The sequence below is a fragment of the Dromaius novaehollandiae genome, chromosome 1 (assembly GCF_036370855.1).
Source record: "Dromaius novaehollandiae isolate bDroNov1 chromosome 1, bDroNov1.hap1, whole genome shotgun sequence".
In the NCBI taxonomy this organism is placed as follows: Eukaryota; Metazoa; Chordata; class Aves; order Casuariiformes; family Dromaiidae; genus Dromaius; species Dromaius novaehollandiae.
The window spans coordinates 90,159,971-90,176,701 of NC_088098.1; the positions used below are offsets into that span (position 1 = coordinate 90,159,971).

Genomic DNA, 16,731 nt, shown 5'->3' on the forward strand with positions numbered 1-16,731 from the left:
AAGGTTGCATAGTCTCTTATAGTTGAACTGCATTCTGCAGCATGAGCTGGGCAATACTGGACAACCTGAATTTGGTTTCTGCAGAAATTACTATAGTGCCCCTTTGACTCATAGAATAGCGTACAACTACAAGTCACAGTTCAACATGGGGATTTCAAATTAGCTACTTGTTCATCTTCTGCTCACTTCACTTCTTGACCTTTTTTTTCCACTGTACTTCCCACATGAGGCGGATGGTGATTTTGAGCTGCTGCCCATTTTCTCACTCCTCCTCCTCCAGTGTTAGGATAGGTATCAAATGAAAGCCTTTCCATAACTAGCTTCATCTGTCTGTCTCTCTAGATCTTGGCTGCTATATCAGATTCTGAGCAATCTCTGTTTCTTGCTGTGCTTTCATGCAGACTCTAATTCTCTCTCCGTAGGTTGGACTCTGGCTCTCCAGTTCTGAGGAATAGCATGACAAGTATGTTCTGTAATGCTGTCCTGTTTCAGTAAAGTTGGAGAGCAAGAAAACATGAGAGGTCCTAGCAGGGCAGAAAACAAATTGTAGGTACTTTACAGTAGCAAAATAGAGACATCACAAAGCAAAAACAATTCTTGACATCTTGCAGAGGAGAAAAATATATGTGAACACCTGGCCTCCTGCTGAGAGAGGGGAGATAGCTTTGGTCTTCCACCCTCTGCAGGTTCAAGCAGATGCTGCTTCTCTTTGTGGCTGAGTGTTCAAGGCTACCTACTTTATCAATATATATAGAAATTGCTTTTTAACACAAAAGTTGAAGGTCCTGGGTTGCAGTGTTTGCAACAAGGATTGGATGCTATGGCAGATACCACAGCTGTGTAAGAAATGGGACCCTGCTGAGGAGACTCCTGCAGCTGTGGAAGGACGTGCTTTGCCCTGCTTCTTCACTACAACTCCAATGTCTGGCAGCGGTTGCAGAGACTAGGGAGAAGTGCCTGCAGGCTCTGGCTGGGCTGCCTGCTGTGGCAGTGAAAGCAAGTGCTTCCCGCACTTGGAGAGCTCCTTTGGTTTGAGGGCTTGCTGCCCTGTGCTGATGAAGCAGTCTTGCTCCAGGATCTTCTCTCTCCTTGAATCTTTGTTCCTGCTTCTCTCTACTTCTGCTCCTTTTAGTATGGCTCTGACGTTTTTCCTGTTTTTGTTTTGTTTTTTTTACTCTTTGCTGTTCCTTACCTTCACTTTTTTCTTCTTTTTTTAGCCCATTTCCTTTAAGGTCTTTTTCTTTCTCCTTTCCTTCCTTCTCAAATAACTGTGGCACTTGCCTGGAACAACTGCCCATTATGTCCTTTCCTCTGTGGGATCTACTGTCTCAGCCTGTGTCTGTCTGTCTGCTCTTTAGGCTAGACTGGGGCACTTCAGGGCAGGAGCTGTTTCTTACTCCCTGCACTGTGCCTAGCACAGTGGGGTCCTATTGACGGTTCATACTTTACCACTGCTGTAACAAGCATGATTGAAAGCTTTATTATTGAAATCCCAAGAGAAGAACGGAGACTCCCCCTAAGATGTATTAAGATGATCTTAATTTATGCAAGTGTGTAGTAGGGAGAGTCATGGTAACTCACAACTATTGCAGACTGCTGTTCTGTGGGTTTTGCTGAACTGTACAGACTTGTAGAATAGAAACCTCTTAATGGATGCAGAGAGATAATAAAAATGAAGAAACACTGATGATTGCTGTTCTCGGGGATCAGAGAATTATTTGGCTAGGTGACTGACAAGCATTTTAGTTGGATTCAAAAGCTGTAATAAATGCAGTTAAAACAGCCTACAGCAAGTAAAGGGTCTTCTACTTAAGTGGTTTATTAGAAACTGCTTTTGTGGAAAGATTTATAGTTCATACCAGATATTTAGATGGCCTGATTGTAGGTGCTGTAGGAATTCCCAGATGTGTGCTATTTATCAGTTTGCAGAGAAAAAGCTTGTGGAGTCTCTGACAGTCCTCTGAAAGTGAGTGCATTAGTAGGTGTCCAGTGATGGATTTTCTGTATTGACATTGCTAGAAGGCACTGATAGACTTGTCAAGGACCAGCTAGTGAATGGAAGGAATGAGTGGGTAAATAGGACCTGTTTGTAACTTGGGGTTCTCTCGTCCCCTGTCAGGGCTCAGTTATAGGGGTTTTTTAAGTTGTTGTGCATCAGGTGAGCTGCCATAGCTGTCTTTGGCAAATGTTTGCTAAATCACGTTCCCTGGTGATGTAAGAGGGAGGAGCAGCTAAAGGAAGCTTCAAATAAGAAATCCAGTGCTGTACACTTCTTGGGCTGAGTCTGAATTTCTCAGCTAGCAGTTAGCTTGAGAAAGCTGTACAGCAAAGGGGCTGTATAGCCACCAGCTCATGCTGAAACAATGTTGTCATAGTGTTCTGCTTACTCCTGCTCTCCTTGCATCCCTCGTTCTGGCTGTAACCTGTAAGCCGTTTAGGGCAGGAATGACTGACTTGAGATTGCAAAAATGAATGCTGTTACGATCACATCAATACTTGCTTTATAATCTGTGGAATCACCTTATCTAAACTTGAAGTTGGTCTATAAAGCCAGATAACTTTTGTGGAGTGTGTGTGTGGGGGGGGGGGGGTGTGGAAAGAAGAGAACAGCAAGAGTACCTACTAAAAATAACTTGTTGGCAAGTATGAGACTGCTTATGAAACGCCAGCAGCAGCAGCCAGTGTTTAGATTAACTTAATTGTATGTATCTGTATTTTTTTTGCAAAGCAGAAATTTAAATATGAGCATTCAGGTGGATGTTTTGTATAGGTAGGAAAAGATTTACTTTTAATGCTACTCCCTAAGGTAGTAGCACTTTTTTTTACCTCCCACCCCAGCGTTAACTGCAGCTTGGCAAAGTTGGTTTTCCTTTTTTTTTCTTTCTTTCTTTTCTTTTTTTTTCCTGCTTAGAAACTTACTGTGGTGTTATGTGTTTGCCATGACAGAAATATCAGGATGTCTTTAAGAGTCCATTCCCACCCAGGAGAGTACTCGCAGTAAACTATGTTACTGAGAGAGACGGTTAATGCAAGCTTTAGATGTGCCTCAGAAAGGTGTGGGAACCAGCTTACGCAGCAGTAGGAAGGAAGGCTTTAGCAAAATGAATCTTTTCTTCAAGCATTGCAAGTGAACATCCCTTTTGGATTCAACTGCTTGGTTCATAAGTCAGCAGGCTGGTAACCTGTTGGGGTTTGGTGGTGGCCAATTTAAGCAGCTAGCTGTTATAATCTCTTCTGTCATAGTTGAGTCCAGAAGAGGTCACCCAGTGGCCTAAGTAATAGATGTCTGAGCAAGCTCGACAGAGTCCTTTCCTTCCTTTTCCCTCTTGTGGTATTTGGTTTTTGAGAAATTGTTCCAAGTAAAGTTGATGCTGGGGAAGACTAGCACGCCTGCCTTGTGGATGTTCTGCTGTATTTGCCTTTGCTGCTTCAGTTAAGATCTAAAAGCCTGTAGAAAGTAAATGCCTTGGAGCTTAACATGACCCTTGAGTGGCTGTTTAACAAGCCTATCATGCGAATGTTCCTAGACCTAAGTAAGTGTCTTGTTCATTTTTTATTACAATCTCAATACTAAGCTTTAAGTAAACTGTATGGCCCCTCCAAAAATTATATTATAATGAGAGACTTAAACTTCAGTGACATTTGGAATGACTGAACTGAGATGCAGTGTATCTAGATGCTGTTCCTTCAGGTGAATGTTAGGCTTTCATTGACAGATCAGTAATATGACAAAGCTGTCCCTGCATCTTGATGTTATTTTATAAGCATGTTACATCAAATGTAGGGATATGAGGCAAGTCATTACCTATCACAGTTTCCGGAAAGTCCGTTCAGTTTTTCTTTCTGTTTCCTGTGATGTACTGATGGTCAGAAAAGCATGAGCACAAAGATCAGTTGAATTACATACTTTTCATTTTTATTTTAAAGTTATGTTTGCTTTCTGAGCTATTACTGCTTGTTTTTCAGTGGTGGTACAGTATATTTTATAATACTAGCAACTTTACTTCTTAGTTCTCCAGTTTCCAAGTGTCTCCTACACATTCTTAACACTTAGTTCTTTGAATTTGTATTATTATCTTAGAAGCTGTTGAAGAAAATACAAAAGAAGCAACAGTTCTTTTGGGTTACAGCTTTTGCCACCTGGAATGTTTTGAAATTGATTGATATCTAAAAGCATGACCAACATTTGGTGCAAGTGGAAAGAACATTTGCTTTCGCCCCTCCCTTCCTGTGTTTCCGGACAGAGGCAAAGGAACCTTTGAATTCAGGACAGAGTATTTTAAAAGCCTTTTGCTTAGTGGTCATTCAGTGGCATGACATTGCCGCTGAAATTCATCCTGATTATTTGTCTCTGTATTGAACAGAATTGAATTGCTACGTTATAATTAGTCACAACTATAACTTGATCATTACCAATAAAGCCAGTGAAAAACTGTTTCACCTTTGCATCACTTATCACCTTATTCTGTTTCTGTTTAAGTTGAATGAAAATTTTGGCTGTTGTGGAAAGCAGCATGTTCAGTATTGTGCTATGATACCATTACATTACTGTTGTGTAGAAAGAGCTGGTTTATGTAAATATTGAACCTTTCTGACCTTAAGATGCAAAGAGATCGTGTTCATCTAGTGCAGACTTTCTTATTTCAAGTCTAATAGCTGTGGTTAAGCTGTATTGTGTGCTTTAGAAAAGATTCCAGTCTAAAATGAAAATCCATTTTGCAGAAATCACCCCAACTTTCAGAATTTTTCAAAAACATTTTCCTTATTGCTAGACTCCCCCCCCCAGCCAGTTCTGTCCCAAACTTGTGCAATTTCTATTTCTAGTCATTATGTGCAGTATCTTTAGATAAAGATCAGAGCCCTTTCTGAAATTTTGTTCCCTAAATGGATAGCTTTTAGATATAATCAAGCCATCCTCCAACTTTCTCTCTTAGACTTAAATGGATTGAGCTCTTAAAGTCTCAAAGTAATGTATTTTCTGACCTTTTTTGTAATGTCTATGGTTTCTTTCTGAATCTCTCTAGTGTTTTGAATTTTCACTTCTGAATTTTAGATACCAGAAGTAAGCACGCTTTTCCAGTAGCTGTTGCATGGATGCCAAGTAGGGGGGAAGACTTGAGGACTTTTTTTGTTTTGTTTTGTTTCCTAGCTAACATTCGCCTGCTTATATGTCCACAAGTTGCTTTAGCTCTTAGCAGCAGTATTGTTTCGGCGCTCCTATCTGTTCCCCTGACTGTCTGTCAGGATGCATTTTAACTCGGAGTTGGTGCTTCTTTGGGTGAAATTACTTGGTTTGATAGTACGGCCTATGATCTTGGTTCCTAGATGCCTCCGTTTGCTTTGTGCCTCGGTCCCGGAGAGAGGCCACCTGTTTTTTCATTGATCTCTCCACCGTATATAGCTCTTCCAATCTTGTGTCTCACAACTTCATTGCTTTTCTTTCAGCTTGTCGATAGAATTAGTGAATAGTGTAGGACCAAGAATTAATTGTCAGTGGGGCCTCCTATTGTTCTTAAATCATGGTTATATTGAAACTTACAGGCTAGTGTATTCTAATTTGATTAATAATCATCTTTCATTCTGTATACTTGTTTCTTCATTAATTCAGGATGCGGTAAGTTGGAAGCCTTACAGAAGTCGTAGTGCTTTGCATCAATGCTATTTTTTTCTTTTTTCCAAATGAGCTTTTAATCTCTTCAAAAATGTGGAGCCCGACCACATAGACTCTGTAAACCACATTGTTATTTGTGTTAATTGTTAAAGTAGCTAGCGTGGTATTTAATCTGGGGTTGTCCTTAAACTTGTAGGATCATAATTACCTGGGTCATCCCATTCAACTTTGAAAATCTCTGGGTTCTGATAGTTATTAAAAAACATCCTCACTACTTGGACTTCTTAGCTAGCTCTTCTAAAATCCTTGGATACAAATTGTGAGATTCTTCTGATCTTAAGTAACGTCTGATGGCTGCTCTTTATTACGGTATTCAGTTACAGTCAAGAAGTCAGATGACATTTCCTGTGCCAAAAACAGCATATATATTTATTGGATACTTCTGTCTTCTATGAGTGATGATTGACACACTTACAAATTTTGTTCAAGCTTCGACCCGAGTTATTTTTGAAATTCCAAGGATTCCTTTTGTTTGGTGTAAATTTAAAAAATTTTCATTGTATTTTGTTAGCTTTCTGGCTTTGGTTCTCAGAGTTTCTGTTTCTAGCCTTCTGCATTTATTTCTATCTTTTACTCTGTCTCCCACTAGGTAATATTCATGCAGATGAAGAAAGGAATATGTCTAGTAAAACTGTCCTTAAATACCATTTTTTTTACATTCTCCCCCATATTGGCTTGTAATTACTGGCCTTTTGTGAAATTAGCCTTTTAAAAAATGTACTAGGTATGCACATTACCATTTCAAACGTACCTATTTATATACATAAGCAGTATGAACAATAAATGAACTATATCCACAATATAATCTGTGATGTCATTGCTTGCGCTCACACTGCCACTGAGACTATCAGCTGCTTTTTATCAATGAAGTGCCACAAAATTGCCCTTATCGTGTGCAGGAAGGTGGTTAGAAAACTGTAATTTAGAATTGTTATTTCTACTGCTGACAGCATGTTTCTTTGCGTGCGTTGCTCATGTTGAACATTATTCTAGCAGGTGATGACATCAAACCTCTTCCTTTTCCTTACCAAAACCAGATGCCTAAGAAACCAGGTGGTGTGTTCCATAGTGCTGTCTGATGATCTGCATCAAACGCTAGTAGATAACTTTTTGTGTGCTATTAAGATATTTGTTTCACAAGGTATTCAGATCTTTTGACCTTCTAAATTATCAGTGACTGAAAAAGTGCAGTTTTGCTAGACTTCCATCCCCTTTTGGTCACTCATTTTTCTATAGATAGTTGTGACAGCTGCTGGTTGTAATCTATTTAAATTGGCAGAGGCTAGAGGCAGCAGTGTAAGGTTTCAAGGGAAGTGACTTGTTGACTGTATTAAACATCCAGCAAACTAAGATGAAAGTGCAGGGAAGCTTTAGACTTGGGAGGGGGAGAAGTGGTCAGTATTGGCTTATATGATGCCACACCTTAATAGGGAGGTGGCACAGAGAATTAAAATGGACCAAAGAGGATATTTGAATTAAGTGGAGACAGACACCTACGTGATTTCAGACACCGTAGAAAGTGCATTGTAGTCCTTTGAGATTTTAAGACTTAAAACAACCTAATTAATATTTAGTGGAAGGAGCTATGTGCATGCTAGCAAAGGAGAAGTGTAGCGATTGGAAGAGGGATGCAAGAGGACTTAGGTAAAGTCAAAAGAAAGAACAAATAGAGGAATTTGTAGACCGTACAAAGGCTTATGAGGTTGCGTTTGAAGTAGGAAGAAAGCTGTAAACATCCTACGAGTTCTTTGTTTCTTCTCTTCAAAACATACATGAGAGGAGGAAGGAGGAAGACTGTTTATATGGAGTTGAAGTAAAGAATCATAGACCTCTGACTATGTGTGCATTAATGTGCATTTATAGTGCTTAGTCAGGAACTAAACAGCTGGGAGGGATGTAGGGCAGACATCATTTTGGACTTTCTCCAAGACCATTCATTAACATGTATGAGGGGAGTTCGGATCAATTGCTAAGGAAGTCTTTCATCATGTCTTCAGGCTGAAGTGAATTATATTGACTGACAGCTACGTGTAGGCACTGACAAGAAGCATACGTGCAGTATACTTGTAGAAGGGCGCGCTTGGAGCTAGCAGTAGGAATCTGCAGCTGGTGTGACATTTCTGCGAGGAAATACTTGTCCAGTTGTAGAATCCAGTGCCTCACCTGGGTAAACATCTACCAGAATTTTTTTCTTCTGAAGCATCTCTTCCCAGCTGTAGGAATCTTTCATTAAGAATAACACTGATCCAATTAATTTTTGTTTAATCATTTGGTGAATTGTATAACAGAACGCGCAATTGAATATGTACAGCTTTTTTTGAGTGCGTGAAATGGAATTAATACTCAGCTTGAAAGGGTAGGCGATCATAGGCATTAGATAAAATGAGCCATGCTAAAATTTTACAAACATACTGAAAAATGGAGTTAGATCTTGCACTGGTGTTTTATGAACTGTAGTCTTGCAAATGGCATATGTTCATTCTTCCCAGAAAATAATTAGTATTCTCCACTTTCAAACCACTAACTTCACCTCATGATAGTGATTTTTTCCCTTATATTAATCATGTGCTGCAAGATGGGAAGTGAGCTGGGAAGATCAGAGCATTTGGGAATTAGGATGTCTGGATTTTGTTTCAGGTGCACATGAGACTTCTGGAATAACCTCTTCTAAAGAAGCACCCGCAAATAACACTTCACTGATGTTAAACATCAAACTGACATGGGGAAATGCTTCGGAGCTGGATGAAATGTACCAAGTGCAAATACAAGTGCTTTATAATGTGATAGCTGTTTATTTTCCATGCTTCTGTCGTGGATGTTAACAAGGCTGTTTGCCTAGATGATGGCTGTACCGTCACATGAGTTTGCTTTTTTGTTACAGTAAAGCTAGGTCATATTGCAGTCAGCCCCAGAAGTCAGCTTCTTATGGGCAAATAGGAGTGACTGTTCTGATGTGAGCTGTGCTTTAAAAGCTGTTTAGTATTTTGGTGTTTGGTCCTTCCTTCCTTCCTTAGTTCTTCAATTTAATGTTTTAGTTCTGTTGTAGACCTTTTACAATCAAAGGTGTTAAAAGCATTGTGAGCTTGACAATGCCTGCCTATCCAGCGGGGCCAGTAAGTCTGGCGCTTTGAAACAAAGTAAGAAGTAAAGCAGATGAGATGAAAACTGTTTTGGCTTGTCATTAAGGTTGGCTTTTGCGGTATTTGTGTCTTGGTATTTGCTATTTAGAGTCTTGACTTGAAGATAGCACAGATTGCTGGAAAAGGATGTTTCCTTTTCACTAGCTCCCATCATGCTGAGACTAAAACCAGTATTTCTCAGAGATATTTAAGTGCACTCATTTCTGTGTTGTTCAGCTGGCAAGTCAGCTCTTGCTGTCCAAACAATAAAAACTGAGATAGCTCTATTAAAGTGTTTATGGACTTGCATGTACGTGGTGCAGTGAGTGGCTGAACAGGGCTGAATAGCTGCTGGATGCTGCTGTGATACAAGTGTGTATTATTCGTATACTTCAAGAAGTAGTGGGATGTTTTATTGTTCAAAATCAAGGCTATGAAAGGCTCAAAGTCAATTTTTACCCCTGCAGTCCCTCAGTTTCAACTGTTCTGTAGTGGAATACAGGCTTGTAGTTTGGAGTTTTGGAGTCCTTAGGGTGACTTTTGCTGATGGCTTTACAGAAGTGTTGTTTGCTGAAAGCAGGAGGAGAAACATGTAAGAGGCTTGTGATCTGTAACATTCTGGTAGAGAAACAAAGCAATTCTTGGTTTAGCTAACTTTGAAGTGTCAGTGCCTCCATTTTTAAGCACTGTAGTGTAAATGTAATATATATATATATATATATATAACGTTTTCACAAATGTAAGAGCTGTTTTTCCAAGGATTCAAGAAAAGGGTGAAAAGCTGACTGGGCTCTCATCAGGGCCTCTCCAAGCTGTGGAGAAATTGGCCACGGAGCTTGCTGCAGTGCCCCACTGGAAGGAGCCTCCTGCGGTGGCCAGAAATTCAGTTTGCTTTTGTGGTAGATGAGATCCCTCAGTGGCTTCTGGCTCTGAACAGTGTTCTTTGAGCAGGTTTCTTGATACCAAGTGCTTCAAATCTCAACCAGCGTTGTCAGAAATGAGTTTTATTCTACTTATAAGACTTCAGTAGTTATACTGGGGGAGCGAGGGGAGTACCTGATTTACAGTAATCTCAATACTCTGGCCTTGTAGCCAGGACACACACATGTGCATGTACATGTACACGTAGGGGCCTACCTTTTTAATAACAAGAATTGTTGCAGTAAAACAGTTGTCACCTGTTTACATATAGTGAGTAGGAAAGCTAATCATAGAATAGCCAGGCAAACAGAGTGCCATCACAATTACGCTTTCTACTTGTTTACCAAAAAAGGATTTTAATATTTTTTCTCTTCCTTACTTCCTTCCACTTACTACTTATACTTACCATAACGGGGAGGTAACTTTTCCATGCAGTTTTATTCTGCTTCCCTTTATTCTCCCCTCTCTCCCTCTGAGCAGGAATTAATCTTCTTTTCCTTTCTTTCCTTTCTTTCTCCTTTTTTTCTCTTAAAATCTGTAAATCTGTTTCTCTCCTTCTTATGAGTGTTTTGGGGAAGGGCTATATCTGCTGTGTATTGCTTGCCAAGTAATTGGCACCATTTGCAGTAATGCGCTTTATTTTAAAAATTGTTTGTTTCATGGAGTAGTCTGATGCATGAAAACAAACAGTTTTAAGGACCTAAAAGCTAACTTAAGAGATGAGTAACAGTTGATGTGGATTTCTCAAGAGCCGATCATGTCAGACCAACCTACTTTTCTTCTGGCTTTATGGGTACAGGAGTAGTAGTAGATGTATATCTTGACTTTACAATGTTCAAACTAATGTTCTCATGATTAGTCTAGGAAAGTGGCGGACTACTTAAAAGCCCTGGAAGGGGATGTGTGGTTCGTTGGTGATTTTGTTTAAGCATAACTCTTAAGTGGTTCAGGATAAAGTTAGGATGGTATATTTAATGGGGTTATGCAGTGTCTTTCAGCAGTCTCACAGGCTTCACTATTTTTCACTAATTTCTTAGGGATACTCTGTATTCCAGCATGAAATGCATTTCTGTTTGCAGTGAATCCAAGTGTTTTGAAGGATGTTACAAGCTAGCAAAATAGTGTTAAGTAATATTGGCTGCAATTCAGTTGGGGCAAATGTAGGAATATTAGGTTTTGATAAGAATAATCAGGTGTGTAAGTAGAAAGTGGAAAATGATTGGTCAGGCAGCAGTTTTGCAGCAAAGCTTATGGGTTCACAAACTGAACACGAGTCAACCAGATTATAGCATTGCAAAACTAGCAAACATTGTGCTGGGATGTGCAAACAAGTATGGTGTAAGTCAGACCCAAGAAGTCATCAGGTCTCTGGGCAGAGCAGAAATAAGCTTTGCCTGCCGTGTCTTGTTTTGGGGTACCATACTGGAGAGATCTTAGCTGCAAGGGGACAGGTCCCCAAAGAGAAAAAGCATCTCCAGTGTGGTAGCTTCCTTTGCCACAGCCCTTTGCGTATTTGTGGGGAGGGGGAGCAAAGACTAAGTTATTTTCCATGCCTTCTGGAAGTAAAACAAGGAGTGGTTTGCCTGAGCTGCAGTGACAGTGATTTGAGTTACGTATTAGAAAAATCTTCATGGGTGCATGAGTAGTGACGTACTGGAAGGGACTCCCTGGGGAAGGGGTGGAAGGAAGTTTTCTCAATAAACAGAGCTGACAGAAGTCTCTTGAGTGCAGGTTATGTGCAGTTGGAGAGTGGTTGCTGTGGAACAGTGAGTTACTTCTGGGTTTTTTTGCAGCCCTTTTTGATTCTCTAACCTGAGTCATCATAACTGAAGGACTGTAAATGCCCAGCGTGTGCTCACAAAATGTCTAAAACCTTGAATTGTCTTATGACCAAAGTCAGGCTTTGAACAAGCAGAAGCACCACTAGGGATAGCAGGGGTGCTTACAGTAGGCAATGGTGGCTTTGTCTTTCTGCGGGGAGGTGGTTGAATCAGTATGAGCGAACGTGTGGCTGGCTACTGGCAGTTGAAGTCGGTCCACAGGCGCTGCCTCCATGCCAAAGTACGCACACTGTGCGGCGTCCATCAGTGCCTTGGATCCCAAGTGCATGCCCCCATCTGCTCTCATTCAAGTCAAGATGCGAGCTAAGCATGTGCCGCTGTCTTCATGTTCCCTTCTCACCGCCAGCGCCTCCCTTTGCAGGGAAGCTTGGGTGTGGAAGAAGGGCGGAAACGGGCTGCTCTCCAGCAGGCTTCGCAGCTGAATCAGCTGGGAGCGGGCTAGTGCCGTGTGACACGAAGGCTGTGTTTCCCGGCAGGTGCCTGCAGCCAGCCTCGACAAAGCTTTTACTTCCTAACACTTGCATGTTGAAGCTTTGCATGTAGGTGTGTTTGTAGCAAGCTTTGTCAATGCTGCTGTTTTTTATTGCCAGACATATGCCTCTAAAGGAAAGAGTGCTGCTCTGCAGGCTGTGCTGGCAGTTTGGTTGCTTCAGTTAGAGGAGAATATGGGGAAATGGTCTGATGCTTGATTTTGGTAACATAAGCAACACTGTATTTAATGCCGCTTATGTTAATCAGATGTAGAAATTAGTACTCTTCTTGTCTTGGCCATGCATCGCATTTTATATGCTGAGCTGTTTGCATCTGGAAAAGGGAATATTTTTGTTACGATGATCTAAATGAAAAATTGTCTCTACTAAATATATTTCATTAAAAAATAGGCTCAGTGTTTTATTTGTGTTTTGAGGCTTTTTTCTTCCTCTGTTATATTGAAATGTACATGCTGATTTAAATTTTTGCTTTATTCTCTTCTGTTTTAGTCTTGTTGGTTGATGGTCTTGCTTATGGATGTATTTTGATTATCTCCATATCTTTTGATTCCCAGGAGACAAAGATGGCAGCAAAGTCACTACAGTAGTGGCAACTCCTGGACAAGGTCCAGACCGACCACAAGAAGTTAGCTACACAGACACCAAGGTGATTGGAAATGGATCTTTTGGTGTTGTGTATCAAGCCAAACTCTGCGATTCAGGAGAGCTTGTGGCCATTAAGAAAGTTCTGCAGGATAAAAGATTTAAGGTGAGACTATGCATAACTTCAGAATATTCTTCATGAATGTTATCTCGTTTACCATTTCTTTGATGGCAAACTTTTTTCTTAATTATTTTCTTTGGAGCATATAAATGCAAGCAAAACTTTCAAGACCAAAGATTAAACAGATGGTCTGTGATAAATGGATTTAGTTTAACTTGAAAATCGGTGAGTCGCTGCTGTTATGTTTGTTTGGGTTACTGCAAAACAGGAAGCTAAAGTCCTGGTTTGATGTTGTGGTGCTGCTCCTGGTCCCAGACTAGATTCCTGAGACAATGAAATGGGGAAACAAAGGAAAAGCTTTTCTTAAACTTACTTTCTTCTACCACAGTTTCTTCTCCAGCCATTATTAATTAAGCCGCTGGAAGGTACAGAGCCTTTGGGCTTTGTTCTTGGTTGTTGTACCTACAAAGCAGAAGGCTGGTTTTGAGTAAATCAGAAAGGCTGCTGGCCAAGTAAGAAGGTGACAAATACTGAGCCCAGAGCAGTTTGGACTGAAGGAGAATTACTTCCCTTGGTGACTTCATTTGTAAATGTGATCTATTCTGGCAGTTTTACTAGACTGGTGAATCTTTTTTTCTAAATAACAAGTAGTCTTTTGAAAAAAATTATGCTTATACCTGGGTGATATTCAAAACAAATAAAAGTTAAGGACCACCAGCAAACTAATCACTGCTGTTACCTCTTGGGCTAGGTGCGTGTAAAGTGTTTCATTGCTTTCCTTTGTAGTCAAGCGACCTGCAGGTAAACTTGTGCAATCTGCGAATGGCAACAAAGCTTTTGGTTTTAGCATCTGGAGGCCAGAGCTTCTGCACAGAAGTGTAAAGACAGTAGGTAGAGATGATGCCACCAGTAATCTTGTTGGCATGGTCCCGACACGGAAACTTTGGCTTAAAAATAGAAAATCAAAGCATATTTAAAGAAAGTTGGCAATTTGAAACTCTCATTTGCAATTTAATGCCTATTGTTAGGTGCAGAAATACATCTGAAGGCTAGTGGATGACATTTTTACTATCTTTTCAGTTTTCTCTCTTTTTTTTTCAATAATACTTCATGTACAGTTAGCTTCACTGGTGATAGTTGTAATTTGTGTCCTATTCTCGTATCAAGATCATTCTTTTAAAGTGTTTTGAAGAAACTCATGTTTAAATTTTATTTAGGCTGTGAAATTGATGCTGCCATCACCACAGGCATCAGCATATCAGAGACATTAGATAAAGAATGGAAGTGGGAAGGTATTTTTAGATTAACCTGACACATGCAGCGTTTTTTAACTTGTACTTGAGAAAGGCATGCTAACTTTTTGTATTGTTCTTAGATCTATTAATTCCTGGATTGTGTGTATGTTAAAGGTAATAACTGGTATTGGAGAAGCACGCAGTATAGTGCAAGAGCAGATTATGTTATAAGAATGGAAGAGAGGGGGGAATGGTTGAAGCTCTAAACTAGTCATGCTTAAAGGAGCTATTTGATCTCTTCTCATTGTATAGTTTTAGGGGGAAGACCAGTTCATTCCTCTTACCAGTGTCATGCTCCTTTGACGTCAGCTAGTGCTTTAGACCAAAATCTTTGATTGTATAGCTTCTGTAGTATCATGATTTTGAGGTTGTGCATGGTGTGGAAATGAAAATTTGGCCCAGTGTCTTAGTTTCTGTTCATCACATACTGTCAATACTAACAGTTTGTGATGTCTTAAAAGTTACTTGTGGATCAATAATGGACACCTAGAATGAAGTGACTGGCTTTGATTATTTTTCTTCCGGTAATTGATTCAGTGACACTTTGTCTAACTAAATATCATTTTAATTTAGAGCATTTTTTTAAGCGATCAGAAAAAACATAGTATCTTTGTACAGTAGCCCTCTCCACTACTAAAAAAAAGTCATAAAAACTGAAGGCAGGATCTTTCCTCCTTGGACTCTGAACTAATTGCTCATGCATGATGGACATAAACTGAGAATGTTGCCTATGTGGAGGCTTTAATAAGTCTAGATGGAAGTAATAATAGATGCATGTGTAGGTTTACAGGTAAATAGGATTAATTAAAAATATATATTAAAAAAAATCTTAATATGCTTGGGTCATATCTGCAGTAGCAGTGAAGTTATGCGTTCTCTCATGTTCTTACCCCAAACTTATATTCCAGCTGTATGACCTCATCCTCCTTTGTCCTCAGCTTCCTGTTTTTTTCCAGCCTCCATCTGTGTAGTGCTCCCTTTCTCAGCCTTTCTTTTCACATTCTCATCTGGAAGTGCATGTTCTCCTGGCTGAAGGTGTAAATTCCTGTATGGAGCTAGCTACCCTTGAGGTTAGATGAAAGCCCCTGCCTGGGCAGATTTAGAAGCTGGAGACCTGTATCTTTTATCAAGAGTAGCATGCAATCACTTCAGAGTATGCTACTTTTTGGGAACATCTGATATAGGTTGTAAATGGAGGATGAAATGTTTTATCCATTAAACAGAGACTTCTGAACGTGTGTTGGCCATACAATTAGACTGTAGCTTAGAAATGGACTCTCTCTCCTGTTCAAAGAGCTCAGTTGGAACATGTAGCTGGGTTGGGCCGTTGCCACCCCAGTGTGGCAGCCTGAGTGACTAGAGTTCCTACAGAAATCAGCTACTTGCTATCTGCCCATGAGAATAATGAGGAAAACCCTATCACAAACAGTGGGAAGCGACAGCCGTGTGTGGGTGTGGGTTGTGTTTTTTGTTGTTTTTTATTTTTTTAATCAATGTTGTTGGCTTCTGAGGGAATAGAGGGAATAACACTTCAGAAACATGTCTGCACTAGTCCCAGTAGTGGAGATGCATCAGGAAGAGAGTAATGTATGGAAGTTACTTTCTGAAGTGTGGACCATCAGTGGAATTTTCAGCTGTGTGCTTCAGGCTGGTGCCTGCTTACCTTTTATACCCCGACATGTTTATCTTAGTACATGCTGCATAATTCCTTTGTGTTCTAACTCTTATTTTAAAAAAAAAAATTTTTTTGAGAAGCCAACAGGAAGTCCCTGAAACTTAAGGGATGTGATTCAGAAGCTCCAGCAAGTCCCAAGCGAATATAATCTCTTAGTGATCTTTCTGCATGTCATGGATGGGGGAGGGGGTTTATTGTGAAGACTGCCAATTTTTAGATCTTTTTAAAGATCTGGGAAAAGGGATCTTTGTCTCTTCAGTGCAGGTTGGGTCTCATCCCCCAGCTTCAGACAAGCTGCAAGAAGCATCTCACCTCTAATATTTTAGGAAACATCTTCCAGACCCCTATTCCTACACTTTGTAGCTTTGCCCTGAGATTATTAAATGTATAACTAAAGAGAAGCCATCCTTATTGTTGAATCTTGAGGTACCACTTAAAAGACTTATTTTACCTATATGTACCTGAGCTGTAGACCCTTTCAAATATACAGTGCCAAAGTGAAGTACGTCATCTCTTTCCAGAGAAGGAGTAGGACATTATCACAAAGATTTAGAATGAATGCTGTTGTCATCCTAAGCCAGTGCTTTACGTCTTAAATTAGATTAAAATGCAATGTGAAGGTTCCTACTCTACTGTATTCTAGGTCATCTTTTATGGTGACCTGTTGTCATCTGCACAGGCTTCCACTGAATTAAGGACTGTACTTCTGTGTTAATTTAGTATTTGTGTGTGAGCTAGCTGAGATCTCTCATATGTCCATCTGAGGGTTGTTGAATACTCCAACATTAATCTGAAGATCTTCTCTCAAGACCAACCATATCTGATTTCCAGGGACTTTACAACTGAGTTGGAAGCACCCATGGGATAAAAAAGCACAAAGCAAAGACATGGTGATTGTAAATATTAACATTAAAGCACCTTTCTTCACAGTCTTTGAGGATTTGCACATCTTAGATACTTTTGAGGTCTGAGGAATAACGAATCACTGTTTGTAAGACCACTATGGAAGTGGCAC

At 40.0% G+C, this 16,731-nt stretch overlaps 1 protein-coding gene across 2 annotated transcripts in view; it reads left to right on the plus strand.

The window, feature by feature from the left end:
* GSK3B (glycogen synthase kinase 3 beta) overlaps window positions 1–16,731 on the plus strand; it is a 153,655-nt gene that overhangs the window by 46,052 nt on the left and 90,872 nt on the right. For both annotated transcript variants that reach the window (XM_026103426.2, XM_026103427.2), the window contains exon 2: window positions 12,598–12,791. In XM_026103426.2, coding sequence (XP_025959211.1) covers window positions 12,598–12,791 — 194 coding nt within the window. The remainder of the gene's footprint in view (window positions 1–12,597; window positions 12,792–16,731) is intronic.